This window comes from Equus quagga, chromosome 3 (genome assembly GCF_021613505.1).
Source record: "Equus quagga isolate Etosha38 chromosome 3, UCLA_HA_Equagga_1.0, whole genome shotgun sequence".
Lineage (NCBI taxonomy): Eukaryota > Metazoa > Chordata > Mammalia > Perissodactyla > Equidae > Equus > Equus quagga.
Genome location: NC_060269.1, coordinates 121,685,423 through 121,706,897, shown reverse-complemented (window position 1 = coordinate 121,706,897; position 21,475 = coordinate 121,685,423). Strand labels below are relative to the sequence as shown.

General features: G+C 43.1%; 1 protein-coding gene across 1 annotated transcript in view; it reads right to left on the bottom strand.

The window, feature by feature from the left end:
- Nucleotides 1-5,313: 5,313 nt before the first annotated feature.
- Nucleotides 5,314-21,475, bottom strand: part of LOC124236645 (BEN domain-containing protein 4) — a 30,619-nt gene continuing 14,457 nt past the window's right edge. Inside the window, exons 3-5 of the mRNA XM_046655578.1 lie at nucleotides 15,823-15,914; nucleotides 9,258-9,498; nucleotides 5,314-5,890 (exon numbers count right to left, since the gene is read on the bottom strand). Of these exons, the coding sequence (XP_046511534.1) occupies nucleotides 5,673-5,890; nucleotides 9,258-9,498; nucleotides 15,823-15,914 (551 nt within the window). The 3' untranslated portion in view covers nucleotides 5,314-5,672. The remainder of the gene's footprint in view (nucleotides 5,891-9,257; nucleotides 9,499-15,822; nucleotides 15,915-21,475) is intronic.

Below are 21,475 nucleotides of genomic sequence, written 5' to 3'. Positions count from 1 at the left end.
TTCAAAGGCTACGAATACAACAGATGGGAAAAGTGAACGGAGCATTTGGCTGACTGATGCCCAGTGCCATTTCTAACATCTAGGAGTTCCCAAGGAACATCACTTCTCTGAGTTCAGATTTTTGCTTTTCCATCCCTGCGTTTTTGTACTGGAAACCTCTGAAATAAATGTGAACAAGTAAGGGATTTTAATTTATTCACTACTTTAAAATTTTTCCTAGTCTTCGTCATAGGATCTTACGTAAGTCAAGCCTTATGCAGAAACCTTGGCAGTTCCCAGAAGATACGTGGTTCATATGCTCCTACTTAAGCATCAACATACTTTAAAGGTGGCTTTTAACAACACAAGTATCAACTTTTCCTCAATGGCATAAATTAAACAACAAATCCATTCCAAAGTCTTGATGGGCTTTGGGAACTTTGACTACTGGGGAAAACTGAACTAGCCACTCTACTTACTAAGCCCAAAGAGATCCTCTTATTAGCTGACTACCCTGGGCATGTTCTTATCAATACAATGGGGATAACAACAGTTAACACCCTCAGAGGGTGGTTGTGAGGATTAAAATGAGAGGATGCATTAAAGTGCTTAGCAAAGTACCTGGCACACAAGAACTCAACAGATATTCGCTATCGTTACTATTGTTGTTGCTGTTAGTGGTTCTGGATGGGCCGAAACAGTTTTCTAACATGGCCAAGACCCATCTGGCCACTCGTGTTGGTGCAGTTATTCTGAGAATGAACAAGCTTTTGAACAAGTCTTTTTAGCAGATGTATTTTCACTGCAATTTGGGGACTCGTGATTCAATGAAAACCTAGCCCTTATATTAGCCAGCTATGGGTGGTCACGAGTAAAATTAATCTGGTCACTTTTACTGCAAAAATTTGGTCATTTAGTGCTTTCAATAGCCAAACTGACCACGTTTGGTCATTAGAAGAGCAAAGTCCAGTCCTCTCAATGCTTCTTGCAATTGAATACTATGGAGGGAAAAGGTGGTCTCTAATGTGTAAATCTATCAGTTACAGTTTTGAATTTTAGAAGTTAGAAGGGAAGTATCAATGGGTTATTATTTTTGCACTCCATGGTGTCTCGTATCAATTCTTCACTCTCCTCTAAAAAAACAACACAAATAGAAGAACCAACACCACTGGCTGACAATGCAAGGAACTCTGCAGAGGGCCATCAGCTGGGTGACATTTTCTTGAATTATTCCAAGCGAAGTGGTTATTTTTATTCAGTACTTATACCACTGAAAGAAGCCATCATTATGTTTAGAAAAATATTCATAATGATACAGACTGCTGTTTAGACACATTTACATTAGAGTTCTGACTCAAGCACTCTATTTGACATGTTTTGCCAAGCAGTTCTGGCAACTGTCGTCACATTAAACATACACCAGCGAGACTGGCACCATATGTGCAAAATCATTTTCTATTACATTTCTAAAATTTGTATATAAGAGCTGTCAAAAATTACACAGATCTGTACTGTAAAATGACATAGCACTGAATGAGAAAAGTTATACACTTTAAATCTTTCGTAAAAATGAAGTTATCCAAGAATGAGATTTTAAAAAATGACTGAAATCTAAGAAAAAACTAAGGAGGTAGTCCGTGGGTATTAAGTGTAGATTCCAGAGCATATGCTGAATGACGGAATCCAGATGAGGGCAATGTATGGTTGTTTTTCTGAAAATAGTGCATGTTTCACCTTCCATTATGCTCTATCCACTTTCTGATAGTAACAGATGGAGGACAAGCCATTAAAGTGGCAGGAAAATGTAGATCCCCAAGTTTGTATTTTTGTCTAGGTTTTAGGAAAACATTTGATATTACAAGAATAGTTACTGGACTTAAAAAAAACATTCCATCGACATCTGATATATGAAGTAGTTGGATCCAATCATATATTGTAATATATCCTTATAATTCTGATGAAGAAATCTCTTCGGTCAATGTGTTTATGACTGATGAAGGGCTAAGAAAAATCCAGAATGTAAAATCACCCACTTGCTCTGCAGCTGTGAAGTAGCTACACGTATCTCTCAATTCCCCTACCAAAGGAGATGATAGCAATTTTCTGCAGACACTCGAATATTATGCTCTACATTCCTAGTGACGCCGTATGAAACACAAACGGGGACAGTAACCTAAATACTGTGGTGGAAATGAGGAAAACTGAGAGTGATGTCTGGATCCAAGAGCTGGATGAAACATTTTCAAGTGAAAAAGGGAAGGTACAAACTCATATTTATAGTTTTTCTCCATAAGCATTTAACATGGCGGTTACAGCACGAGATTCTGCACCATGTACCTTCCAAGGAGACAGTGAGAAATGTGACTTTAGTAACTGCTGGCAGAATACTGCTTCCCTCCACAGGTTCCTGGCCTACATCCTCCCATGCAGATGACTGGAGGGTTATCCGGAGCCCAGGGAAACTGCACTGGGGGCTTCGGTTCACTGTGCAAAGCAGGCACGCTCTTTGTGATATGATTGTAATGTGGGGAAACACAGGACACCTCAAGACATCATCACTGTTGGTAGGTATGGACTCTTCTGACAGCTGGGTTAGAGACCACACCTGGGCACTGACAAGAATGCCAAATTTAGTCTTTGGTGACAGGCCAGCCCTGCGATCTCCTTCTCTCACCAATGAAGTGGAGCACAGCTACATCCTGAGCTGGTTTAATTCAATCCATTTTTATACCAATGCTAAAAGGACTCAAGAAGGATTCTAAGAGCTGATGTGAGTCTAAGCTTCTTGTCGTGAGACAAAGACGTTAAGAAAATCAAATCCAGAAAATAAGCAACATCTTCTGGTATCCAAAGACATCAACTGAAAGGCTGACAGAGCAATGATAGCATCCAATCTTCCTAGTGGTGAACTTTTAACCTTGCTACATAGAGACCACGCTGGTCTTACCACAAAATAGATGAACACTCTTTGCACGCCCTGATTTAAAAATCAGGTGACAATACAGGCAACCACCATGAATCAGGTAACAGATCAGCCTTAAAGGTGAAACTCAAATGGTGGCATGGGGAGACAGCAGAACATCTAAGCAGATGCTGTGTCAGAGCCCAAGTGGCTGTTAGTGCCTGGGTCAGGCAGTGGGCGAGGCTAAGGGAATACAGTGACCATCCAAACAATGAGAGTGTAATGGAACCTCTGACAGGGGGCAGGATCCTAGGTCCTAGACCCTGGAGAGGCATTAGAACTGGCTGAGGGATGTTGAAGAAGCCATTCACCTTTCTGAGTTTGGTTTCCTCATGTGTATAAGAGATGGCCAACATGGAGTCCCACCATTTTGGAATCGGAATCTGTGAAGGACTGGAAAACAGCTGACAGAGAAATAATTCACCCAGATGGGGGTGGGGGAAAGAGGTCAGATGTGCCTTTGGAGCAAAAGGTGTGTGCAACCACGAGGCTTGGGAGGCCACCCTAGCAGCCTTCTGAGGTGACAGTTACAGCCAAAGTGAAGGTTCCTGTCACCCTCTCTCAGAGCAGTGTGCAAGCACTTCATCTTTTTCTTTAAGCATGCCAACACATAAGGCTGTGGAGAGTGAGTGCAGAAATGATCTCATCATCATCCTAAGTGAAGACCACAACAAAGGGTTCTAAGATGATGTTCAGATGTGAAGACTTGAGGAATTCTCAAGCTTGCAGGAAAATGATAAGGATTGGAAGGGTTTTTTTTCAAAGCAGTGGTCAAATATTGCTGCAATAGAAAAAAGGACACTGTACTCTGCAGTAAGGATATCCAAAGCCCAGTGCAAAAAATGAAAAAGTAAGATGCAAAGACAGTTGAGGTTATGGTGGTATTTTTCTTCTGGCCAAGACTGCATGTCACCAAAGAATCTTAGAAGATATTGACTTCCTACACCTCTAAAAACTCTTGAAGAAAGATCTTTCTTGCTCGGATAGCCAAAGATATTAGTCTCATGGTTCCCATAAGTAACATCGCATTTGCCCTTATCAATTCTTTTACTTCCAAATTTTAGCTACCTTGCCCAAAATAGGATCGAAGTATTAGTTATCCCCACACCATTGAACAGATTTGACAAATGACCATCTCTATAAACATTAAACTTTCCAATGGATGAAACTAATAACCATAACAAAAGCTAAAGGACCTATTTCTAGGGCTGTGCATACAGTTGGTGCTAACTAATTACTGAAGGTAAAGGATAATTTATTATTTTACTTTGACAAATAATGACAAAAAAAATCCTCTTTATAAATGGATGCTCATAAATTTTAAATGAATTTCCAACCAATTTTGAAAACCCTTAGTCATGTTTGTAGAAGATGTTAACAGCCTTCAATAAATGCTGCCCATTTAGCCCTTTGCTCTACACAGAACGCAGTCATCCGGATCGGTGTGACAAAGTAAGCTGCTCCTGCCTTCCAAAGTTTCAGAAACAGATCCTAGCAACTCTACAGCATTCATTCATGAGAAACGATACCAAAGTCACTACAAATTTCACAGATGGAGCCCAAGAAATTAACCAGGGGGAAATGAGTGGGAGTGATTCAGTGTTAACTTAGCCAGAACTTGTAGTTCAAGGGAATACTTGGGGCAAGGAGGCACACGACAGCGGGATGAAACATTTTCATCAATGACAACAAAAAACAAAGTTTTATGCAAATTCTAAAGATCAGCTCAGCACAGAAAGACCTCAAATTTCAGAGAAATTATAGACAAGCCCATTGCATAGTTGTCAGAATGGCCCTGAAGCTGTGTGTACACGATTCCAGAACATCTGGTCAATTCAGGGAATACCATGAGTCACACCACTTGTTGGGTCTTCAGTGCACCAAACAACTGACTGAAATTCTCATTGCTCAACCCATCACTTTGGCATTGTGTCAACAAAGCCTGATTTAACGCTATGGAAACTGTGGATCTATGAACCTACAAAATCAAGCATTTGAAAATGGTTTTGGATCTTTGGATGTTTCTTGACTGAAATACTGAAAACTTACTGTTTGTAAACTCCAGAGATCACATAGTGTCTTCTGGATCAACATGGTAGAATTTTTTTTTGGTAAAAATAACGGAGAAAAACAGCTGACTTCCAATTAATCACTGTCTGGAGGTGGCCTCTGTTAGCTGGCCTCTTTTTAACAACAGGCTTTGACAATAGAGACAGACGTCACCTCTCCTATGTCTTTGCTGAGAAGTATGAATTCAAGTCTTTGGAAACCATAAAGACAACTTATTAGAATTCAGAGAATGCTCGTTCCTTGTTCCTTAAAACAACTCCATGTCTCTACTTTCTCCCACGGACAGGGACACTAACCCAATCTTCCTGGGGACCAGCTCTGCTCAGGGAGAAGAGCTTATTTGAAGATTTCAGACAGGTGACCAGGAGCTCACCTCTATTTTTCACCCTCACGGTCTAGCTCGTAATCATCTAAAATCAATCGTGGTTTTTCCTTTTTATAATATAATATTCTGAGAGTCTGTTGTAGGCTTCACAGACTTCCCAAACAACCCTAAAATGGATTTCTATTTGGGAACAGTGGCAGTGGATCAAGAGAGTTAAGGTTTAGGATGTGTAAAGTCTGACAGCATGACATGCTTTGGACTCCAAGGTGACGGTAACAGGACGTTCACAATTGGAACTCTTGAGAGGACCAGCTGCTACAGTGGAAAGAGTGTCCACTAATCCCCAGACCCATCCTGGGAATTTTTATTGAAGACTTCATCCTGGGAAGCCTGGTGATCGATCCCTTCATAAAACGAGCCACCGTTGTGCAGGAAAGTCCCTACCGCCCGCCCCTGCCGGGCGTGACCCACAGCATCGCTGAAGACTTTGTTGATTTGTTCCTCCGAGGGCATCCACCAGTCGGGGTTGGAGGTACAGTGCATCCTAATGAATTCTGTGGGAAGATACACAACGATAAAAAAAAGAGAGAGAAAAACAGCTGATTTTTGCGGAAATGAGAGGACAGTCTGCTCAAACTTTGACAGATGCTCTATAAGAAAAGCTTTATGGGAAATCCAATGTAATGCCATGATGATGCCATTCTTTAGACTCAACTTATTCCATACACATTTTCTACTCATGTGCTGAAGTAAAAATCACGTAAGTGAGAGGGTGGTCCCTCTAAGGAACATTTGCTACTGAAATGAAGTGTAAATTTGATTTGTGTGATGTGTGAGGCACCATACCTGGTAAAGTTATTGCGTACATTTCAAAACCCATGTTGTTACCTGCTCACCTTTTTAGAACGTTAACCTTCTCCAGAAGCACAGCAAATATCATTAGCATGGTATTCTTTAACCAGCTACCAATCTGTAGATTATGTTCAATAAAATAACAAAATCTCAATGAGAGAGAAACCGCTGAAGTTTTAGTTCAGAAGAGGTTTCCACATTCTTAAAATGTATCATTGGCTATACTTATTTCTCTAATGGTGATATCTATACATGTACAAGTTGTTTTTTAAATGAGATTTCCTCTAAATATTTAATTTCACCAGAAAGCAATTAGCATGCCTGGAAGAGTAAATATATCAAAAGTAGCTAAGACTCCACTGAAACAAACTCAGCTTCCCTTAGGTTGAGCTCAAATTAACCCTTCCTCTGTTTTCTCAGGAGGTCAAGGCACATACATAATTTCTATGTAGCTATTTTAATATGAACACCTATAAACTGAAGTGAGCATTTTGGAAAAAGTTCCAGGTCAAATTATGGTTTTCTTTTTTGCTGAGGAAGATTTGCTCTGAGCTAACATCTGTGCCAATCTTCCTCTATTTTGTATGTGGGTTGCCGCCACAGCATGGCCGCCAATGAGTGGTGTAGGGCATGCCTGGGAACTGAACCTGGGCTGCTGGAGCAGAGCACACCAAACTTAACCACTAGACCACAAGGCCGGACCCAAACTGTGTTTTTTTGCATAGCTGATTGCAAGTTCAAGGTGACTATTAGTTGCACACCATTTCTTCTCCAGCACTGCTTTCCCTACAATAGCTCTGGGTGTAGGGCTGGATTTGTCTGAAATTTCTTGGTGAAATCCTGCCCCTATTTGCCTTTAGGAGAAGCTGACACTTTCAAGTACCTGGATCAGAACAATCTCATGAACTGAACTGTGCCCATCCCAGGAAAGTCTAGCTTCGCAGAGAAGCAGAGGCATCCCCTGCAATTCTGTGCCTGAGGTGAGAGCCTTATTGGCTTCGGTCATGGGAGGAAATCCAGGCTAAGGGATGAGGATGCTGCAACCCTGCAACTCTATGAATGTGCTGCTCTGTGACCTCTCACCCTTCCCCCTCCTCAGTATGTACTGCTGAGACAGGGCTTTCCCTAATATTGTGGCAAAGACTGTTAAAAGCTGAAAGTCGAGCTTATTCTGTTACACACATCGGAAGCATCTTTACAGCCCCTCTCACCTCTAGGGACAAACCGACGGGGCGGTCAGCCTGGAATTTTATTCCATCCCCAAGGCACCCTGCTTTCCATCACTAAGGGTCTGAGGCTTTGTAGGCCATTCTAATCTGGCTCATCACAAGGATGTCCACCTGGAGAGTCACCAGGCATAAACTTTTAGAAAGGGCATCCCAGCTGTGTCACAGGAAGGTCCTAGGATTTAAGGCCTTGGGACAGACATATAAATGCTCTAACCGGCTGCCATGAAACAGACGATCACCACTTCTTGCCTGTGTATTCTCTACCCAAGGGCTGGGTGGAAGCCTGTGAGTCGTGTCCCTAAGTGAGGAATGAGCTAGAGAATGGAGATGCTGGTTAGGCAGCCTGGACTGTGTCAGTCACAGTAAGTCCAGGAGCATTCTGAGGGCAGTGGCATTAGTGCTTTGGAAGGTGTGTCAATCCCTCAGTTTCACTGACTTGCCAGTTAAAATGTAAAACGTTTAATACAAATTTCTGGAAAGGGATACTGCGTGAGGCCCCTTATCCTGACTCCCTAAGAAGCCTCAGAGAAACGTCCCCAGGTACACACAGAAAGCACTCTCAGGAAAGCTCCCAAGCTCACCACTGCTTCTCGTTACTTGTGGTGAGTAATTCCGCCAGCTCTGATGACAGTGGGCAATAAAGGAAACTGCAGCTAGTTTGCTAAGACAGACTGAAAATTTCCATCAGCCAGTCACTCTGAGTAAGCGGAATTTTCAGACTGGCCAACGGGGTGGGCTCTGGAGCACCTGTGCCTTGTTAATACTGGCGTTTTCATTCTCAGTGGTTTTCTCAAGTATGAGGCACCTGCATCAGAATCACCTGGGGCGGCCGTGAAGCGCAACAATCCACGCCTCCCGCAGCCCGGCCCCAGGCCAGCTGAATCAGCAGCTCAGTGTGGACCTGCAGAATCTCCACTGCTAACAAATACTACATCTGCGTCTTAGACACGCTAACACTGCCGAATCACTCGGGCATCCCAGGAGGGAGTGTCCTTTTTGATAAGTAAGGCCTTCTCACTGATAACGTTTTTCACTGTGATGTCCTCGCCAGAAAATATCTTGATCCCTGTCCAGAGTAAGTCAAGATTAGGTCTTTCCAACCAATAAAATTGCTGTTGAACTACACAGGTTAATATTTGAGCTTTCTGATATGGATTTTTCAGGTATGAACAGTGTTTTTGTGGGCACTGTAATCTTTCTACTTGTCTAAGTCTGTGCTTATTTGCACCTGCTAAATCAACTGTGTACCTCTTGATTCTCCTCCTCACCCTAGCTGCAAAGTAATCAGCTGTTAATATTGATGAAATGCTATTATCTAAGCAGTATTTTTAATACAGGAACTTTTTAAAAACTGATAAAGTTTCGGCAAGGTATACTTTAGGCACTAAGGAAAATTAAATTCTAAATAAACTTGGGGGCAAGTATTCTTGAGAAGGTAGCTAGATGGGGAGGGACAGGGGGCGGGCCATAGGCTGCAAAAGGAAATCATTTTACTAATTTTTTTTTTATTCCATGTCTTCCCTTCCTCTGTGATTTCCCAACGCGCCAGTTTTGCTGGAGGTGGTCTTCTCTGGTAGCAAAGAAAATCTGAATTTAAAGCGTGAAACATGAGGTGCTATGCGATGCTTATGTGCCATTAAGTGAGAACACCAAGGCTAAAGCAAACGAAGAATTTTTAAAGAATTTCTCGATACCAAGTAGATGGGCCACATGAAGCCTAAAAGGTCTCAGAGGAAAAAAACCAAAATACAGTAAAGGCTGAACACTTGCACGGGGGAGCCACAGCCAATGCGGTGAAATGAGATCACAGATGGCGACACTGAGCGGAAGGATGCAGTACCTCGGAGGCATGTTACTTTAACTGGATCCAGAGGGCGTCTTTCAGGACCTGTCTCTCCTGACTGCACTGACCTTTTCCTTTTCCCAAGGCCGCATGAGTACTTAAGCTCATCGGTTGTGAAAACAAATCTGATGAGGTATCGAAGGAGCCGCCTCCCGTCTTTCTTTGAGGAATTTACAGCCTCGTCCCACTGTTTGCTCGTTATGTAGACAGGATAGTTGTTCAACAGCTGCTTGCTCCCCTGGAAAAGCGAAATATTTTCTCATTACCTACGTAGCCTGCCAGCCAGAAGCCGAGGCGATCTCCATTTCAAAGGCAAACCTGCTTTTTAACCAAGCGGCTCTGCTGACAATGAATTGGGTATCGAAGAGCTCGAGTAATTGCTCACTCTCAGAACGGGCACTTTTCAAATTACATTTGCATTTTCTATAAGAAGAGCCAATGAGGTACAATGAACACCTTTGAAAGAGGAGCTATTTATAACTTGCATTTTAACAGGTAGGTTAAAATGTGTCAAGATCCAATGACAGGAAACACTATTTAAATAGAACCTGTAACTTTCCTTTTCAATCTATGAAAATATGCAAAAATGACTTTGAAGAGTGTGATCAAACAGGTCCCTTCCTCCTTTGGTTGGCGGTTAAGTACTTTTAGAAACGATGCTGGTGGTCTATCTTCATAAGGTATTACTCGTGTTTAATGCACCTAACACTTGATAGCCCTCCGCATTACAGTGGAAACGACATTAGAAAGTGAATTTAAAAAAGGGGGAATTGTGGAAACTGAAAAAAATAATTATTAAACATAATGCAAAACAGATTTCCTCAAATTACAGCTTCTGCAAATGCCACTATGTCAACTCAAAATTTTTCTTACTTTTCACCTTCATAATTTATGTCTGCTATAAAATTCCCAGGCTAAATAGCTACGGAGGGACTAATTACAGGGATTTCTGCAACATTTATAAGCCATGTTTAGTCGACTGCACCTACACAACCATTACGTTAGTTCTGGCTGTCCATAAAATTCTACAGTCCAGGACAAATTGATTAACCCATGATCTCAGTTTTAATGTAGTCCTTCCCCAGTAATTAAGGTGTACAAAATAAAGAAGGGAAAACTCATTCAGTTTTACAACTCTGCAAATTTACTACAGGTTATAAATTTGGCACTGTTTGGGTCTGATAGGGTTTTATCTCAAAAAGTGCTCTGTTCAATTAGGCACCAAGATGGGCAAATGGCATAGGAGCCAACAGGAAAGAGGCAGCCAGATGTGGCTACGAAACCTCCACTGGATGACACGCACGGGCACTCATCTCCATGGCATTGGGTCTCCCTTGAACACAACAGTGTGACTGTTTCCTTTTAGGGAGGCAGCTGAGGCACGTGGTTTGTGCTTTGAATTTAGAATCAGCTTGGGTTTGCCCTGAATCTTGGTTCTGGGTCTTATCTGTTGTGTTTCCTGAGCAAGTTACCTCAACTTGTTGGACCAAAGTTTCCCCACCTTGTAAAACAGGAAGAACTAAATCATCACGGGTTCAGGAGGTATTTGGGAGCATACGCCAACCCTTGGCTCTGTGGATTACAGATGTTCAGAAGATGGGCAGGAGCCCAAAGGCCCCAGAGGTTTCCTCAGCCCAGGCTGCTGTTTCATGGCAGGAGGTGAGAGATGGAAGGATGACTGGAATCTGGCAGTGCTGACAGAGGAGCGAGGATGGAAGATGGAGAATGAAGTGTGTTAGGCAACCACTTCACTGAGCCAGGGTGTGGTAGATTGAAGAGTGAAGACGATTCCCAGGAGAAATGGTGGTGTCCTTCACAAGGATAAGGAAGAGGGGGCGATGGCTGGGCAGAGGAGGAGGCCGATGGCAAGGAGGAGAATTCCACTGCTTCCCATGCACAGGGTGAGAAGGGATTACAAGAGTTCCTATTGTTGACCCCTCAGCCCTCAGGAAGCCGCGTGGGGTCTGGGGCAGTTGGGAGCCAGGGCGGGTTGCCTCAAACTATGAATTGTGTGAGAAGTATTTCTGTGGAAGAACCTTGCTAGTAACTGGCACCATTCACTGCGTGGTCGATGAGCAGCCTGAGGCTACCCCCCACACTCTACCCCTGGCCTCTTTGCCCCTCACAGGCGGTGGTGCTGGGGTGATGACAGAGCTGGGCTCTGGGGCAGGCCTCGGGCAGATGACTTATCGGCTCTAAACTTCAGCTCTCTTCAGTCAAAATAAAGATAATCCAACTTGCAGGTTTGTGGTGAGGAATCCACCAATCTCTTCACCTGAAGATAAGAAGCCCAGGAAGGTGGGCTTTCTACTTGCTTCCAGGGCCAAGAACAGTGCCTGACACACAGGAGGTGCAGAAGGCGTTTGTCTAATGACTGATGCAGTAAACACCAGCGTAGCTGGCACAAAGTGGACACCCGAGAATGGTGGCTGCAATGAAGACTTCGGACTTTGTTTTTAACTGCTGTGGCACTGGGATATCTGAAGAGCTTCTGAGGAATATAAATTGGCAAAGTTAAACACTTTAAGGAGAGCGGCAAAGACAAGGAGCCATTAAAAAGAGCTACTGGGGACAGCGGACTTCTACCATCCTTAATTTAAAATCATCCTCTTGGTTATGGTCCCTGTAACTGCACTTATCAGCCTTAGAAAAGGAGACTGTGTGGCTCGTTTTTAAACCCTTCACTTATTTAATGCTGTACGCGTTTGAAAACCAGCTTTCCCCTCTGGTGTGCGAGCTTACCTGGGAAGCCAGGGCTCCCACAGCTGTTTGGCCAAGGAGGTTAAATCTTTTCCCAGGGTCCCCCAAGCCGAAAGGCAGAGCCAGGAACCTATCCCTGAATTTGGAGTCCCCCCTAAAACCAGAGCCGAGTCTATTTCAAGATGGGAGGTACGTGAGAAGAGGGAGCTGCCAATCCAAGGAAGGACCTTCTCTAACTCTTAAAAAAACACACTCATACAGAAGAGCTCAACAGCTCTTCTAAAACGCAGCAGCTCTCCATAAGATGCAGTTCTCATAAAATGTCGAAATACCATTTGGAGGTAATTTTCTTCAAAAAAAAAAAAAAAAAAAAAGAAAAGAGAGAAAGTAATTTACAGCCCCAAACAACTCAGAATGCTTTCTGTGTTGTGAATGAGATTTATCAGACTGTTTTAGCATAGTTAATAGGAATAAAATGTGATAAATAATACTAGTAAGAAAATGCTCACATGACTGAAATGACAATAAAAATAGTACAGTAATAATGACGATGATGGGTAATCAAAGTTTAAATAGTCCTATCCAGAGGAAATGTAGATATTCCCCCTATTTTTATTTTTTAATATTCTGCTTGCATATTCTCAATTAGCCACCAATAGGTTGCTAACCTCTGACCTATTGTTGGGTCACTTTGAAAAAAACAAGATCAACAGCCCTCAATGTTGTCACAGGCTCATAATCAAGTGGAAGACACAGTTACTTAACTTTTAAGTAAGTTCTGAATTAGTCTTACGAGCAACATGCTCTATGAGCACAGAGGGGGTGTGGCAATCAGGGAGAGCTTCTTGGAGGAAGTGGGCTTTGCAGAAGTGCTTTTTGTATACATACCAGAAATGTCAAGTTAAGAAAGGCTGATCCTATTCTAGAGAGCAAAGGATTTTAAGCGTGTGACACTTAAGTGTGGATCTGCATTTTAGAAAAATACCTTTCCAGTGTGGAGAATGGAGAAGAACCAGCTGCCACAGTCCAGGTGAAAAGTGATACAAGTGAATTAGAGAGAAGACAGACTAGCGTGGCTGTAAAATGAATGGACGTCAGGAATGAGGAAGAGGAAAAGAGCTGGTGATGCCTCAGAAACTTCTGCCCCAGGTCAGTGCTGCCTTTACTGAAGAGAAAACAGGAGTAAAGATGAGTATTCAGAGGAGGTCGTGAGTTTAAAGGTGCACACTGGTCTAGAGCTGAGCCCTGGGGACTGGTGGACTAGATCTAGATTAGGGACTTGTTAGTCTACACGTAGCTGGTGTTCAGAGAGAGAAGATAACTGACCAGAGGAAGGCATTGGAGAGTAAGAGGAGTAAAGGATGGAAATCTGGAGAACAGTGGATGGAAAACTTTGTAAAGGATAATAAGAAAAGGACAGGGTTGGGGCTGTCCTGGTGGAGTAGCTGTTAAGTTCGCACACTCTGCTTTGGGGGCCCAGGGTTCGTGGGTTCAGATCCTGGGCACAGACCTACACATCGCTCATCAAGCCATGCTGTGGTGGTGTCCCACATACAAAATAGAGGCAGATTGGCACAGATGTTAGCTCAGGGCCAGTCTTCCTCATCAAAAGAAAAGACAAAGAAAAAGATAGGGAACCAGAAGAGAGTCCTGACACTAAGAACAAGAGAAAGAGACAGAGAGAGAGCAAGGAGGAGGGGTAAGGTCCTGCGGATGAGACAAGGGCTGGAAAAAGGGTCCCTGGACTGGACAGTTGGGCAAGCACCAGGGCCCTCTTGCTGGGCATTCTGCTAAGTAGTGGAGGTAGAGCCAGGTTACAGGGTTGGAAGAGAAAACGGAAACTAAGAGAGTGGAGATAACGGATACTAGTTTTTCAAGTGTTTAATAATGAAAAACATGAGGTCACCACTCTGCAGGTGTCTTCCATGACAGGCACTGGGGAGCTGACGGGGATGTGAGCTGAGCCTAAGATTTAAGGAGCGAGACGTGTGGTGGTGTAGAATGAGGGTGTTGACAGAGGATGCTTTGGGTGATGGAAGGAGAAAGAAAGGATAGGAATGGAGACAGGGAGGGAGAATCAAAGGAGGGCTTATTTTCAGAGTGGGAAGACTTGAGTGTGTTGATACTCAGGAGAATGACCCAAGTGCTGTTAGCGCCATTGAGTCGCTTCCGACCACCAGCCACCCTGTGGACAGCAGAGCGGAAACCACCCAATCCTTTTGCGCCATCTTCTCATCTTCCGGTGCTATATCAGACAGTTGTCCGCTGCTATTCATAGGGTTTTCAAGGCCAATTTTTTTCAGAAGTGAGTGGCCAGGTCCTTCTTCTTATTCTGTCTTAGTCTGGAAGCTTCGCTGAAACCTGTCCACCATGGGTGACCCTTCTGCTATTTGAAATACCAGTGGCATAGCTTTCAGCATCACAGCAACATGGAACAATCACAGTATGACAACTGAGAGATGGGTGGTATGGTTCCCTGACGGGAAAATGAACCCGGGAATCTTAACTACTAGATCACCAGGGCTGGCTAATGACCCAGTAACAGGGAGAAATCAGGGCATAAGACAAGGAATAACTGATGGCACGAAGTCCTGGAAGGAGGAGGGCAGTGCCAGGTGGGGACCTGTCAGCAATGGCAAGGTGGAGGGGCAGTGCTGCCTCGGGGACGCAGGGGATGCATGAAGGTAGAAATGAGTGTGGTGGGATTCAGTGGACTGAATTCAACTTGGTGTCCCTTACATTTGTGCTGAATTCAAGATGGGGAGGGTGGTGGGACTAGGCATGGGCTGGGGGCCTAAGGAAAGCAGCAGACCTTTGACGTAGCTCCTCTCAATTACAGGGAAAGGGAGCAACTGCCAAACAAGTCTCAGGCCACCCCCGGAGGTGACAGTTTCAATCTGCACTAGGCCAACTCCACGTTTTTCATCCTCTGGTCTCTCTGATGTGCAGAGAACTGCAAAGTAGTATGTCCTCATATTTCTTCAGCAGAGGCATGGGATCAGGGTGCAAACAAGTCAACAAGTGTGCAACTGGATCTACCAAGTGTAAGCACGAGGATGGAATTTTAAGGTTATTTTAACTAGATGCAGTTAACGTCAACGGATATGTGATGACGAGATGAGAGGGTCAACATCCTATCGCTAGCACAAACGACCCACCTTGCCAAGTGAAGAAAATTTACGTCAACAGAGTATTATCTATAGTTATGAATCTAAGACATTTATAAGCCTGGTAAGGTGCAGTGCAATTCCTTATTCTACTAGATTTAGGTTCTAAAGTCCCTAAGACAAAAATAACATATACTCAAAACTGAGCCTTGAAAATCCTGTAAAAATGAACCATGTTTTAACAGATAAACCACTATCATCAAAACAGACCACTTCTCCTACACACTGGAAGTGCCTGTGATTTCTTCTGCTGAAGTCCAGAGGAAGAGAACTCTCATGTTAGGGGCCCTAATGTCTGGAAAACACCTATCTAAACACTGGAGAATTTTACTCAGTGTGGGAGACACCCCAGGCAAGGGGCATTCTGGAACACTAGCTCTGCCTGAGGGAAGGACAGGTTGGTGTCTTTCATTTCAGGGACATCTGTGCCAAAAGAATGGTGGAAGACTTGCCCTCACTATTTATTTCTTTTTTCCCTCTCAAGAGTATAGAGTTGAATCTTCATGATACATGACCTTTGAAAGGCATGATCTTTCTCCACTGTATAAATACTCAAAGGTAACAGACCCATAAGCCTCAGAGAGTCAAATATGCATTTTTCTAGCCAGTCTGTTCTGGTATACACAGGTAAGCTATCAAGAGGCTTCAGCTTAAGGAAATTCCAAACGGAACAACACTTGTTACTAGAGACCTACCTCGGTCGGCTGGTCAGCTGGCTGTGGGATCATGAGTTGGTTGTGGTGTTGCAGCACCGTCTTCAAGTAATCTAAAACAGTCTGGCAGGGCACTGCATGGAAGAAATTGCAACGATTACACATTAGCTATCCTGTGACAAGAAAATAAAAAGCTTGAAGGTTTAAAAAGATTTTTGATGTAAATTTCTAAAAGAAAAAAAAAAAGACATTTCCTAAAGGAAATAGATGCTTCTTTCATTTGACATCCGTAGTTATTTCCGTTTGTAAATATAGAACAGATGCTTCTGTTTGGGGAGAATTTTTAGGCTCAGCACAATTCACTGAAAACTTTCAAGTCAAACTTACTCTAAGATGAATTTGGGTCAACAACGATGATCAATGAACAACTCACAGAAGAGATGTGTCTTGTCTTCTTTGACTCAAGTTGCAGCATTAGCACCCAATGATGCTTTTTAAAATGAAAGTACTGAAAACTACAGTTTCACTTGTTTTTAATCAATAATATAATACTCATTTTTAATGACAGATTCACTCCTAGTTCTTCAGTTAGCAGGAATTCCAGGCAATTCAGACTTGCTTCCCAAACCCAATACATCTGGCCATGCAGTTCTTACTGTAGGGGTCCCAATTCTCTCTCTTCTCAAGAAACTCAATTGCTCTAGTCCAATTAAGATTCGGTTATTACGTATTTCATTAGCCGTTGCACTATTTTTTTTTGAGGCTTAGTCTTAAAGAATCACTGAATAATTACAATAAAACTGAACAGATATTGGCCCAACATAGAGCCTGACATTTTTTGTACCATCATATAAATAATTCCTACATCTTAAGACTTATATTAGAGACCTTTCAGGAGTATTAACTAATTGCTTTTAAAGGTCTTGGTAGTTTAGTTAATAACCTAATTTATCAAAATTATTGCCACTATCTGTCTTAGCTGTGTGTCTGCCTAGGATGTTTTTGTCACATTAGGAAAATAATAAATATTTAACCTAAGCTCCAATTTTAAAGTATCACCACTGAGTGTTCTTCACTTTGGTTTTTCTCACCACTTTTTTTTTTTTTAAGATAGCAAACAGAGGGCATCATCTTTATCCACTGCTAACACTTTGGCTTTTCAGGTGACATCACAGTGGAACATAACATATCAAAAACTACATCAACATCCTTTTGAAGACTCTGAACAGCTAGAAGTAGAATTAGGTTAGGAAATTCTTCTTCTTGCCAAAAGCATTTTCTTAAATAACCACCCTTATAGACCTTGTCACAGGCCACCCTTGAAGAGTCATTTGAACATAGTCTTCAAATTGAAGCAGCATTTGCTGAACAACCACAAAAGTCAACCAAAGGAAGGCATGGGTGTATCAGTTTGAATTTGGCCTTTTATTAAACCAAAGTTTAATAAAACCTGTCAAGTACTTCTAATTTCACCAGCCTTTAATTAACTTAAAAATCTAACCAGTAGGGGCCGGCCCGGTGGCGTAGTGGTTAAGTTCACACATTCTACTTTGGTGGCCTAGGGTTCACCAGTTTAGACGCTGGGTGCGGACCTATGCACTGCTTATCAAGCCATGCTGGGGCAGCATCCCACATAGAAAATAGAGGAAGATGGGCACAGATGTTAGCTGGGGGCCAATCTTCCTCAAAAAATAAATAAATAAATAAATAAACTCTAACCGCTTTACTGATGCCATAGCCAGTGAGAATGAACCTCCTGGCAACAGCCATTCTTAGGGGGAAAAAGAAGGTGGCTTGAGAAGCTCACGAAGACAGGAGCAGGTTTGCGGTTGAGTTCAAGGTTTTCACTGTGTGGCCTTTGGGACTTCACTTACATCTGCATCAAAGCCAGGCTTGAGTATGAGGACCCTAATAGCAGCACTGTGTCCTCCACAGTTTGTGATCAGAATCAAACACAACTCTACATACATCACTGCTTTGTCAAGTGACAGGAGCGAAGTATGACTCTGGACTTAGTTTGAAAGTTTCAGTAAAATCTGTAAATACTTATAGACTCATTAGGATTTGAATGAAACTTCTTTTGATCCCTTACTCATATTTTACAGTCATTAAGATGTTTATGAAAAAATGTTTAAATGAAGCACAAAAATGCTTACAAAACTGAATATTCTGCATGACCTCAACGTTGCTAAAAATAATTATGTGCAAAGAGAAGAGACTGGAAGGAAATAAACAAAAGTGTTAATAATTAACAATCATGTTTTAGTAGCAGGATTAGGGTAGTTACTAATTACCTCTATCATCCTTGTAAAAACCAGTTGTAAAAAATTTCTACTGTGGGCATATATTATAATAATTTAGAAGTTGTTTGAAGAATGTCTGTGTAACTGTCTCCCCCCATCCCTTGCTATATATCAGTTTCAGTGTTGCTTATATAGCCCTGGAAGGGCTTGGAGGCCAACTCTCCCATTCTCTACACCCCCAATATTTAGGCAGCAGCTCAGTTAAGAGCAGGACCAGCTGATTCAAACATGTTGGAAGAAAACAGAATTTCACATGCATTTCTTGGCTGCAGGGGGCTCTATTTAAGGCAAGTGGGTCCTGAAGGTTGATACCCGGGCACAAGCCTGAAGGCCAGGAAAACTGAAGATGAGGCTCATATTTAGCCAACTGAGCCAACTGTTAAAAGACTGAAACAGCCATGCCCTTGGCCCTCTGAGTAACCCCCTCCCCTCCGGCCCCTTCCTGATGAACTCCGGGGCCTGATCCTTATGAGGCATCCAGCCCAGGGCCAGAATGTGCCCCTGCTCTTATGGAACATCACTCCTGCCAGCGGCTCTTTGGGGAGCTGCCTAGATTTACACAGCGAAGCTGTAGAATCAAGTGAAATATTTTCGGTAAAAAAAACAATTGGTCAGTCTGGAAAGTGGAGATAGCTGTGTCTACTAAAGGAGGGATGAAAGGGGAAGGAAACGTATTATCCTGACCCACAGCTCCACTGTGCTGTCTGCCCAGGAGAAGCACGCGGCACTGAAAAGGGAACCCGGGAAAACCCCCATCTTCTTTCCCCTGTTCCGTTACCCTACAGTGCTGTGGACACACCGCGGAATTTCACAGAGAGGAAATGGGGCCCTTGCAGATGGGGAAAAGGGCCAGCGTGGCACGCGAGGTTCTTGTAGTCCAGGCCAGACATTGCTCCTTGGCCTCCAAGGGAAGAGAGAGTGAGGCCAGTGCTCACAGCAGCAAAAAGATCAGCGGGATCCTCAAGGAGCCGATGATGCCCCAGAGGCCTTCCCACCTAATTGCCTCCTGGTGCCAACTCTGAATTTTAAGCAAGTCTCTCTTTCTATGAAGAAGCTATCCCCGTAGACCAGCCACTGGGAAGGTTTTATTTATTCACTTACTCATTCTGCAAAAGAAAGTCAGATGCATCTTTAGGTCTAATGAGAAAATAAATGAGGGCCCAAAAACCGGAGGAACTTTTATTAAAGGGAAGGGAGGACATAAAGGTACCTCAAATGACCCTAGTACCTATCCTGATATTGTTATTTATAATTCTGCTCCCCTCTATCTAATAGCATTTTAAAGTGCATATCAGACAATCCTGGAAAGAGTAAAATACCTGGGAAGAAAAAAGCAAATTTGGAAGATCTTTTGTGTCAACAAAGTAAAAATTTAGAAGAATGGGTTACAAACAGTCCATCAGGTATCTGAGACAGACATGGAGATGAATGTGTTGCTCTCAAGAACAAAGAGACCCCCGAGCCGGGATGGCTTGTTTCCGTCGTGGTCATGGTAAATCCGTTAAACCACAGACACGGTCTTCAACACATTCCAAAATAATACTAGCACTTCACAGTTAACTGACAAGACTGCTTGGGAATTGGTCCTAGAGTAATTCTTGGGTACTATTTTTTTTCTTAATGTACTGACTCTGGCACTTATGAACTGTGAGATCCTAGGCAAGTTCCTGAACCTCTCTTAGCCTCTGTTATCTCATCCGTAAAACAGGGATATTTCCTACTGCATGCGGTTATTGTGAGGAGTAACTGAAATCGTACATGTAAAGCAGAAGGCACCCAGGAAACACCGTCTAATATAAGCCATTGTTATTTTTCCCAAATAGGAGTCTAGCAAAGCGAGTTTCCTCCCAGAGGCCACTTACTTGACTCTGCTGACTTGGCTGTGTATTGTCTGAGCGACTGTTAGGTAAAGCTCTTCTAAGGAAAACTGCTCTGTTTTTGCTCATATTAAAGGTGCTCAGGTCTCAAGTATGTACGTCTCACTGCAGATCACTACATTAAAATCTTGATCAGAGTTTCTATTCTCCTTCTGCAAGTATTATTAAATCTACCTTGCTATATTATTGTTTTTAAAGACTCAGGGCTGGCCCCGCGGCCAAGTGGTTAAGTTCCCACACTCCGCTTCGGCGGCCCAGGGTTTCACCAGTTCAGATTCTGGGCTCGGACATGGCACCGCTCATTAGGCCACGTTGAGGCAGCGTCCCACATGCCACAACTAGAAGGACCCACAAATAAAATATGCAACTATGTACTGGGGGGATTTGGGGAGAAAAAGCAGAAAACAAAAAAGATTGGCAACAGTTGCTAGCTCAGGTGCCAATCTTTGAAAAAAAGAAAGACTTAAAAAATTTATCTCAAAATATACCATACATAATTTTATGGGGAGATTGAAATTACTTACTGTCTTGACGATCATGCCCTCTGGGTGCTTATATCATCTTTAAGTGTCCTATTCATATCGTCTCTGTAAAGTATAAGCTCCTCAATCATACACATCTAGAAATAAACGATGAGCTTTAAGTATTACTCAGCCTAAGGATGCATAGTCATGCTTTTGATAATGACAATGTCCTGTCTCCGTTTAATCTAATTGACATGTGTAGACGCTACAACATGCCTGACGCTGGGCTAGGAAGTGGGGATACAAAGATGACGTTCACTTAGTCTGGGCCCTCAAACACGTTACATGGCCTGCCCTCCTAGTGTCAGGACACCAGGAGGGACAGACACCCAAAGAGCAAAAAGTTCCCCTAATACTGGCTGTAAACAGAAGTGTGCATGTGCTATGGAAAGTGGTTAATTCTGCCTGGGACCTGGGGAAGGGTTTGTTACAGAGGATAATGTCACTTGAACTGGGTACTGAAGGAGGAATAGGAGTTTCTCAAGTGGGGAAAAGGAGAATATGTTCTTAGATTGGAAGGAGCAGCAGGAGTAAGGGAAGACCACAAGCAAGTATATGGCTGCTCAGGAATCACAAACTGTCCAAAGGGGTTGGAACAATTGGTGTATGGTGGGAACGGAGGGTCGAGTCTCCAAAAATGAATAGAAGATTCAGGTCGTGAAGAACCTCACGTGCCACACTGAGGGTGCTGGAATTTACTCCAGAGACCACATGAAGCCTTTAGAGCTCTTCAACAGTGAGTGATCTGGGTCTTTTTCAGGGGAGAGGGCCTGGAGTTAGGGGGGGAGTTGAGTGGCTACTGCAATAGTCCATGTTGTGAGATAAGCCCAGATTAAAGCAATGGGGAGAGAGGGGAGGAACCCAAACTGATGGACGTGTAAGAGGTGGAACCCAGAGGAGAGGAGACTGACATGAAGCAGGTGAGAGATGCACTATGGATGAATCTGAGCGTCCTAACCTGGGTAACCAATTGAATGTTGACCTCTTCACA